The sequence below is a fragment of the Argopecten irradians genome, chromosome 3 (genome assembly GCF_041381155.1).
Source record: "Argopecten irradians isolate NY chromosome 3, Ai_NY, whole genome shotgun sequence".
Taxonomy (NCBI): domain Eukaryota; kingdom Metazoa; phylum Mollusca; class Bivalvia; order Pectinida; family Pectinidae; genus Argopecten; species Argopecten irradians.
In genome coordinates this window covers 58,583,000-58,593,570 of record NC_091136.1, presented here as the reverse complement: position 1 = coordinate 58,593,570, position 10,571 = coordinate 58,583,000, and the positions used below count along the sequence as shown (strand labels likewise).

At 38.3% G+C, this 10,571-nt stretch overlaps 1 protein-coding gene across 1 annotated transcript; it reads left to right on the top strand.

The window, feature by feature from the left end:
- The first annotated feature begins 3,159 nt into the window (after positions 1-3,159).
- Positions 3,160-7,630, top strand: LOC138319220 (uncharacterized). Its single transcript, XM_069262207.1, has 2 exons — positions 3,160-3,318; positions 4,816-7,630. Exon 2 carries the CDS (start codon positions 4,859-4,861, stop codon positions 6,242-6,244), a length of 1,386 nt encoding a protein of 461 aa, XP_069118308.1. The 5' UTR covers positions 3,160-3,318; positions 4,816-4,858; the 3' UTR covers positions 6,245-7,630.
- The last annotated feature ends 2,941 nt before the right edge of the window (positions 7,631-10,571 follow it).

Below are 10,571 nucleotides of genomic sequence, written 5' to 3'. Positions count from 1 at the left end.
AGGATACTGGACACTAAGGGATCTACCCTAACTTTCTCTCCAGCCAAGTCATTGCCTAAAATGAGCGACACGCCCTCTATCGGAAGTTCCGGTCTAACACCAATGGTGACAGGCCCAGTAACCAAGTCTGACTTTAAATAAACACAATGGAGAGGCACATTAACAAAACCTAACTCTACACCTTGAAGCAAAACACTACTACCAGATGAGGTCTCCTCAGACAAAGGCACTACGCCATCTAATATCAAAGAATGAGAAGCCCCAGTATCTCGCAAAATCTTCACAGGTTTCAAGTTGGTAATATCACTAGTAAGTGAAACAAAACCTTCAGAAATGAAGGGAGAGTACTTCTCCAAGACACTATCAGACTCTGAGCTCTTAATCTCAACAGACACTTTAGAATCTTCCACAATATCACTAAGTTTCTGACTAGGCTTTGACATAGCTAACACAGAAGGAACTGACTGTTTACGCCTTTGCTCCTTACGCTGGAGAGAATAACATTCAGACATAGTATGCCCTACTTTCTTGCAGTAATTACAAACAGGACCAGAAGGAGACCCCACACCTGCCCTATGATCTGTTTTAGAATCAGACTTAGTCTTATCACCTAATTTAGGTTTGTCGTTTGAAGGGCCACTAAAGGTTGGGTTCCTAGGCTGACCAAATTTACTAGTACCTGTGGTACTGTTTTTGTCTTGAGAACTGTTTTTAACAAATGAGCCTTTGTGGGTGAGAGCGTAATCATCAGCCATTGTAGCTGCTTCACTAAGTGTTTCAACTTTTCTCTCATCTAAATGAGTTTTTATGTTTATGTGGACACAACGTTTAAACTCCTCTATCAACAATAATTGCCTCAATTTACCGAAATCCTCATCAATTTCTTTAGAATCACACCACCTATTAAATAATTGTTCCTTTTCTCTGGCAAATTCTACATGAGTTTGTTCATCTCTCTTTCTCGAGTTTCGAAATTTCTGGCGGTAAGCCTCAGGAACTAACTCATAAGCTTTCAAAATAGCTTTCTTGACTACTTGGTAATTTGAAATATCATCAACAGATAAAGAAGAATAAATGTCTCTAGCTTTACCAATCAAGACACTCTGAAGAAGCATTGTAAGCTTATCTTCAGGCCATTTCATACTATCAGCTATTTTCTCAAAATGTAGAAAATACTTGTCAACTTCTTTCTCTTGAAAAGGAGGAACTAACCTAATATTTCTACTGACATCAAAACCTCTGTTTCCTTGTAAACCCCTAAAAGTTGGATTACTTGAACCGTCTTGAGAAGCTAGCTCTAATTCTTTAATTCTAAGTTCTGTTTCAGCTTGAATTTTCTGCTTCTCTAGTTCTAACATCTGATCTCTCTCGATCTCTTTTTCTTTTAATTTTTCTTTCCATTTCTTTTTCTCTTAACTCTCTTTCTTTGTCTATTTCTTTTTCCCTTAACTCCTTTTCTATTTCTCTTTCTCTCATTTCTTTCTCTATTTGTTTCATTTTCATTTCATTCTCTATTTGTTTCATTTTCATTTCATGTTCAAGTTCCATTTGTCTAATTTGGATTTCTGAAGTGACTGTTTCCTCTATACTATCTAATGCACTAGAGTCAAATTTGCCATTGTCAACAAAATATCTTATAATTACATTCCTAATTTCAGCTTTCCTCAAATTAGTTTTGATAGTAAGGCCTAAATGTTTACCCAATAACAGTAAATCCTTCTTACTAACTTGCAAAAGAACATCCAGGGATGGCGCTTTAACAAACTGTTCTACCTGCATAGTAGTCATATTTATCTAGCTGTTGGTTTCAAATGTAAACTCAAAGTTTGTACACAAATTTTGAAAATTTCTTAATTAATTTTTCAAAGTTAGATTTCACAAATTGAATATCGATCCCGGACGAGAGCCCCCAATTTCTGTTACATGAACGAATAACAGAAAGGAGAAACCAGCAGCTAAATTCAAAACACAATTTAATTATATATACAATATTATACAGAGATGGTTTACGATATCTAAAGTAATTGGTGGTGGTACAAGACTAGTACGATGATTTAAAGTGTTACTTATCTGTATGCGAATGTCCTGGTATAATCCTTGATCCTTCCAGGTTTCAAATTAACAATAATCACAAATCCACAAGGAAAATTGAATGTCCACAGATGATTTGTAAAGTTCCAGGCAATATGAATAAATCCACACAAAGTGTTGTAATAATCCACAGATAAAGTCACAATAGCTCTCCCAATAGAATCTTATATGGCGCTGTACAATTCTTGATATGTCTTATTACAGGTCTCATTACAGTTCTGATTAGCCTTGGACAGCTGGAGTATATATAGCTAAACCGTAATTCAAGAATATTGGAGAACCTTCTACTTCTAGAAATATCTAACTAAAAACAGTAAACAAGTAAACACACATAACTTTCTGGAAATAGATCATTCTAGATCTCTACTTAAAATCAACATGTTTACAAACATATTTGTTTATACACATGATTAAATTCTAGAAAGTTCTATAACCTAAATCAATGATATGACCTTCATAGGATGTATTGATAAAAAAAAACTATAGGAGTTATCTCCCTTATCTCATAACTACATGTATTTAGTGTCATACATAACAATATATATTGAAGTAACATGTTATGTTTTGGTTATAGATCTATACCGTAACTCATTCTTCAGGTATAATAAGCCAAGCTACAGGTTATGTTTTGGTTATAGATCTATACCGTAACTCATTCTTCAGGTATAATAAGCCAAGCTACAGGTTATGTTTTGGTTATAGATCTATACCGTAACTCATTCTTCAGGTATAATAAGCCAAGCTACAGGTTATGTTTTGGTTATAGATCTATACCGTAACTCATTCTTCAGGTATAATAAGCCAAGCTACAGGTTATGTTTTGGTTATAGATCTATACCGTAACTCATTCTTCAGGTATAATAAGCCAAGCTACAGGTTATGTTTTGGTTTTAGATCTATACCGTAACTCATTCTTCAGGTATAATAAGCCAAGCTACAGGTTATGTTTTGGTTATAGATCTATACCGTAACTCATTCTTCAGGTATAATAAGCCAAGTATGTTAACATTTTATTTTTGTGCAATATTGGGTGATCGATTGTTTTACCTCCAGTGACACTGTGAGATGTGACGGTTCTATACCTAACGTAATCAATATTTATAAATAGTCCGTAACTGTCGACTCGACAAATATTTATATGTACACATGTGATATTCACGTGTGTACTAGTGTGTCAAACATTCACCAAAGTGCTGGTATTTAGACGACTATGATTCCGTAGAAAAGGTACGTGGAAACTAATTTGATAGGATTTATAAGACATATTTTGAATTGTGTGTCGTTTTAGAACATGGCGAATAACTTCCGTCGTCAAGGCAAACAAAAGTCGCAGGAATGACTCTTGTCTGTCCTTCTGATGAACGTTATCTTGTCTACCGGATAGCTGCACGATCCCCGCTTACTGTAAGAGTCAGTATTTATGAAACATTTACTAAAAGAAAGTCTTCCGACAATAATTTTATCTGTTTAGAGTTGAAATATACCTGGCGAATATAAAGTCTTTGTGCCTACAGTATAGTACGGCATCGGATATATTATATACACAAAATTGAATGGGTCGTTGGACTGAAAATCATACTTATAATATATAGTAGAACACGTACAGGATCCTGGTAGAATATGTGAGGTGTTTAATATCGATTGTTTTGTTATATATACAGGTATCTACCATGGGTAGAAATATTATAAAAACGGTGAATAGGCCTACTATACGCGGTATACACGTACACACACAATTCTCTATTCAAAACATAAACCAAATACCTTATGTATACACGTTTCAATAGTTTTCCACGTTTCGGTCGATTGATCAATTCTAGCAGAAACACATGTAGGCCTACATAGAGATTGTCAACTCAGCCAACTTTAAGATGTTCAAAAGTGTACCTCTGTATGTGCTAAGGTTTTTTTAGATAAACTCTTAAATAGTTAAATACATGAAATTTTATAAAAGTTCTGTAATTTTCAGATGGTTTGAGTAAGATTTTGGATAGAAAAAAAATAATATTTTAACTTATATATTAATAAAACAAAATGCACATCCGGTTTTGAATGTCTGATTTTCGAAAAAAACAGGTAAAACTACTGATTTCCATGCTTTCAAAAATCATTAAATAACATCAATCGGGAAAACTGATCACATCAAACCATGATATAATGTTTAAACTTTTTGTTGATGTAAAAATATAATGTTTAAAAGAATACACTTAAAAGTAGTTAGCCAAAGGAAAATGCCTATAAACCAGAGGTCCCTCTGCCTGTCAACAAATACAAAGAAGGAGTATAATCTTATAAATATTTCTGATGCTAGGTGTTTCTAGGGAATTCAAATGATTCTCCAACCCACGGCCTGTTTTCGTGTATTAAAGAATAAGATTCAGTTCATGTCCGGGGGTTTTAAGCTATATAAATTTTACAGTGTCTACACATACTTATGTTCTAGTTTCCTTACTTCAACACAAACTAAAATGTTCATTGAATTGTTTGAATATAGCTCTATTTTTACACTGGGTTGAGGGTGTTGTTTTTCTATGATACTATGATCAAGAAACGGACAGTGCCGTGTGCATTTGGACCTATCCTACGTTTTAAGGATCATTTTCAAGTGTATTAGAAAATTAGAAAAAATGTATACCTCTATTGCCATATAATAATAATGCTAGGTTTGCAGGTCTGACTTTAAGAAAACCAGATTGATCATTTTCTCACCATTACATTTTTCAGACAATCTGACTGACTTACGAGGAAGGTGAGAGACGATACCACAATGAGCGGACACACGTTAGCTAGCAGAAATGGTGTAGAGCAGTACAGAAGTTTTGGAGGAGCGGGAAGGGGACACGTCAGCTCTCAAGGCCAAGTCACTTTCCAGCCATCAACAAACAAAGCTGGGCACCGCCACAGTTCTCAGTCAATCAGAGGATCACCCAAACAACCAAAATGGACCAAAGATACGTACTTCAAGGCAGATCCGAAGTTGAAGAATGTTTCCCAAGCATATGGTATTCCACTAGATCAGATTCATAGATCGCCATCAACACCTAAACATTCTCCGCCATCTTTTAAGAGACATAACTCGACAACTAGTAAGTCGGAGATATCGCCTCTTCACAACGGAGATCTAGATACAAAGTATGTTGACCTGGGCAGAAAGTCTGACCACAACAGTGGGTCCAGAAAACAAACGAGAAACGTGACAGTGAGTTCTAGTGGGAACTCCAAACAGGGAAAATGGGACAAAACAATGATTCCACAAACTGCTCAAAAGTCAGATAGCCTTCCTGAAATACAAAACACACAGACCCAGTTAACATCGTCAAAAAGCAAAGCAAAGCCATGCTACGTGACACAAAGAGATTCTAAGATTGGTGGACGTGGGCAGTATACGACAATAAATAACAACATCAGATCACATTCGCAAGTGGTTAACGAAGACAGAAGTCCTGTACTCCAGACAACGCCACAGAACGGTAAACCTGTATCATCTCGTGACTCTCCACGACACACCCAAAGAACATACGACCCAAAAACATCGATACATTCTGGTACTAGACAAGATATGGACATACAGATAAAATATGACGCTGGCGGTAGTACATTGATGGAATCCCCACGACGTGCGAAAGTATTGCATCAGGCAGCACACCACAGCAACAGTGAGCAACAAACAAAGAAGATACCACCTGAGCAAAACGCGACAACACCTTCTAAGAATAATATTGATGGTATAAAGATAATGTTGAACGACAACAAAAAGCAGATCGGCCCCCAAGGAATTCATGTCCCGAGCAATAAGCGCCGCGTGTCCCATCAGGCAGCTCACACAAGTAACAGTCTACCACTTCAGAGCCAAACAGCCGAACAATTCGCCCTCCCATCCCACCAAGCGGCTCATCCAAGCAACAGTCTATTTCTCCCATCCCATCAGGCAGCTCACACAAGTAACAGTCTACCACTTCAGAGCCAAATAGCCGAACAATTCGCTCTCCCATCCCATCAAGCAGCTCACCCAAGCAACAGTCTATTTCTCCCATCCCATCAGGCAGCTCACACAAGTAACAGTTTGCCACTTCAGAACCAAACAAGTGAACAACTAACCCTTCCACTCCATCAAGCAGCTCACTCAAGCAACAGTCTGTCACTTCGGAGCTAAACAGCCGAACAATTCGCCCTCCCATCCCACCAAGCAGCTCATCTAAGCAACAGTCTGCAACTTCGGAGACAAAACAACAAAAATCTGAAAAGTGAGCCTTTTGCCTTCCATCTTTCAGAAATACCACATCAAGCGTCCCATACAAGTAACAGTTCGTCCAGGCAGAACTGAAGACACGTCATACCTCAGTACATCTGAAGCAGCATGCCATGTCCAAACATACAATAATTCATAACTGTTGCAGTTCCTTTTTAGTATACTTATCGTCACTTTTATTGAACTCGTGATTAAATCCTGTCTTTGTTATCACGGGTGATACATAAACTTGTACAATTTGCACGGATAGAGAATCGATCTGATCGCACTTATTCCATAATATCTACCAAATTTCCAATCAAGATTTGTTGACGGGTTGTTCGTTAGAAAATGGTGAAAACGTTTAAGAACACTTTGCAGATATTTGTCAGGATCATACGTAGATGTTTCTCCTAAGAACCAACTGTAAACTAGGTTTGTCAGTCCTGGTTTGTAATCATGTTAGATGTTGGATGTTGGAGTAAAGTGGAGCAAAGTCAGAAAAGTTACAGCAGAAACTGGCGGTTTGCGTTTTTTTTGTGCGTGACCAATTTGATAGACAGCGTAGTAAGTGACTACCTGCAACTGGTGACTTGTGATCCTCAGAAACAGTTTAGGAAATTTGTCATTTGTTAATGCCGTAACGAAGTAGCGTAATATGAAATAAGGTAACATTTTCAGAAGCACGCGTGTTTAACAGTATAGGTCACACAGGTCCAATACAACAAAATCAGTGCAATATTTCAGCATTTCAATGTTGCCTGAATCAACTGACCCATCTATGTTGTTTTGGTTTTGTTATATATGTTCATTAACTATTCGTTTTTGTTTTGTTAGTTGTTTACACTATTAATCTTCTACTGCTACTTTATTGTTTATTAGTGACCTCCGTTTTATTCTCCATTCTAGACTTATCACAGGTTTACTGTTCATACATGTATAGACATAATATACAGACAAGAGTATACAGACTAAAATACATACCCCGAGGTGTCAAGAGCAATAAGGAAAAGATCAGTTTTAAGCAATAGTCTTTCGAATAATAATTGATGATGGGAAAATTGCGGTCCATATATCTAGTAGCATAAACGATATCACCTTCTGACTGACTCAGAAGTTGATATATTTCCCGCTACATTTCTGTTGAAGTTATGACTTGGTACAGTAGTGCTACAACGTAATGGATTCACGACATTTTGGTGCAATAATGGAGTAAATGGAGTGTTTGTTGACATTATTATGACCCTTATACACAGTGACATCTGTTTTACTATAGTTTAGTTTTACAAATAAACTTTTTTTAAACTTCTAGTTTGTTTTACTTCCGAAATACAGATACCCTTGGTGGTGTAAGAAGCTGCCCATCTATTGGCTGCCAAGTCAATCGTTTAACTTCCCAAATACAGATACCCTTGGTGGTTTAAGAAACTGCCCGTCTATTGGCTACCAAGTCAATCGTTTTACTTCCCCAATACAGATACCGTTGGTGGTTTAAGAAACTGCCCATCTATTGGCTGCCAAGTCAATAGTTTTACTTCCCAAATACAGATACCCTTGGTGGTTTAAGAAACTGCCCATCTATTGGTTGCCAAGTCAATCGTTTTACTCCCCAAATACGGATACCCTTGGTGGTTTAAGAAACTGCCCGTCTCTTGGTTGCCAAGTCAATCGTTTTACTTCCCAAATACAGATACCCTTGGTCGTGTAAGAAGCTGCCCATCTATTGGCTGCCAAGTCAATCGTTTTACTTCCCAAATACAGATACCCTTGGTGGTTTAAGAAACTGCCCATCTATTGGTTGCCAAGTCTATCGTTTTACTTCCCAAATACAGATACCCTTGGTGGTGTAAGAACCTGCCCATCTATTGGCTGCCAAGTCAATCGTTTTACTTCCCAAATACAGATACCCTTGGTGGTGTAAGAACCTGCCCATCTATTGGCTGCCAAGTCTATCGTTTTACTTCCCAGATACAAATACCCTTGGTGGTGTAAGAAACTGCCCATCTATTGGCTGCCAAGTCAATCGTTTTACTTCCCAAATACAGATACCCTTTAAGAAACTGCCCATCTATTGGATCCCAAGTCAATCGTTTACCCAATACTTCCCTGACAAATTCTCTATGAAGAATTCGGATGGGTGGCGTCATTGGTGATTGCTCGTTATGCTTTAATTGTCCTTTTAGATGCACTACCCTCCAGCTGTATCCACGCCGATATAAAGTCAGGTTTAGCTTCATGAGTTGATTATTGCTCTAATGCAGTGCGCTGAGCATCATCCACAAAGACTTATCTATGAGACAAGGTCTGAATCCCATATCCATCGGATCTTCCTACTTTCATGATATTGTCAGCTCTTACTGTCAACAACGTCTTTTCTAAGTAACGGTCTGACAAGGTAATTGCTAGTTTAGACGATATACAAGGCCAAAGAGGTCTAAGTACCGCACACGGGCAACATTCTTGGATATACTGGGAGTGTTTGTTAGACAGTTAGCCTTTGACAGATAGTGTGAAAATGGAACAGAAATACTGTACTGCGAAGATAAACTAAGTCGGTCTATAGTCACAATAACTGTGTATCTATCTCCGTTTTCTGCGTTTATCTACAGCCACACTTGCCTAATACCCCATTGTCTCTTCACTTGCTGAACTTTTCATCATCCCAGTTATGCTGAGCGTCAAACTGAGTATTGCGATCGGACCCAAAATGTAATATGCATAACTAGGGACCTAAGGGAACCTGCACCTGAAATTTGAGACATATCCCTTCAGTACTTTCTGAGAAATAGCGGTAACAAACTTCAACTATCAAAATCCAAGATGACCGACTGATCGGTCCCAAAATGAAATATGCACAACAAGGGCCCTAGGGGAACCTACATGTGAAATTTGGGAGAGATCCCTTCAGTTCTTTCTGAGAAATAGCGGTAACAAACTTTAACTATCAAAATCCAAGATGGCGGCCTGGCGGCCATCTTGTTAACGGATCGGTCCTAAAATGCAATATGCACAACTAGGGCCCTAGGAGAACCTATATGTGAAATTTGAGAGAGATCCCTTCAGTGCTTTCTGAGAAATAGCGGTAACAAACTTCAACTATCAAAATCCAAGATGGTGGCCTGGTGGCCATCTTGTTAACGGATCGGTCCTAAAATGTAATATGCACAACTAGGGCCCTAGGGGAACCTACATGTGAAATTTGAGAGAGATTCCTTCAGTGCTTTCTGAGAAATAGCGGTAACAAACTTTAACTATCAAAATCCAAGATGGCGGCCTGGCGGCCATCTTGTTAACCGATCGGTCTTAAAATGCAATATGCACAACTAGGGCCCTAGGGGAACATATGAAATTTGAGAAAGATCCCTTCAGCCCTTTCCGAGAAATAGCGGTAACAAGAAATGTTAACGGACGGAAGGACGGACGGAAGGACGGACGGAAGGACGGACGACGGACCACGGACCACGGACGAAAAGCGATTTGAATAGCCCACCATCTGATGCTGGTGGGCTAAAAAGATAATTGGGTGAAGTGGACAGTGGGAACTGGACATATCTGACACGTCTCCTGTAGACTTTGTAAGTCAGAAGAGGCAAACTCACAGGCTAGCACTTTACCTCAGTATGTCAAATGTACACTACAAGCTTGACGGGGTAATTGAGAAAAGTTTACAAGACTTGGCATACTTGTCCCTTGCTGCACATTGATCCCCGTCAAGCAGTAAGTCACCTGATATGCGTCATATGGCCTATGTTTGATCTGTGAACAGATCATTTGTATCACATATCCTGCGTAAGAGCTGTGAACAGTTTTGTGTCAGATCAGAGGTTCGATTTATACAATTATTCAATTGCTGTGTCACCTGTCCAGGAAATGGTTTGTGCCACATACCCTTTGTCAGATCCATGGACGGATTTGTAGCACTTACCCTATACTATGTCGGACCATTAGATTGGTTAGAGTCGCATGTCATGTATGAGATCTGTGACTATACCCTGGGTCAGATGATACAGATGTGATGAGCTTGTTTAGCTCCTCTACGTTTTCAGGACTCGAATTCGGACTTTTATACAGACATCCTATCAGTAAGCAGTTTTTATCAGCAAGATAGATTTTCACCCATACGTTTTCCTTGAATGTATTTCCTATGATTACTTATACTCCTTTCAGTCTTTCCTTTGTGTATATACCGACCCCTCTATGACAATATAGTGCATTTTCATTCATAAATAAATCATACTCTGGGATATGAAAT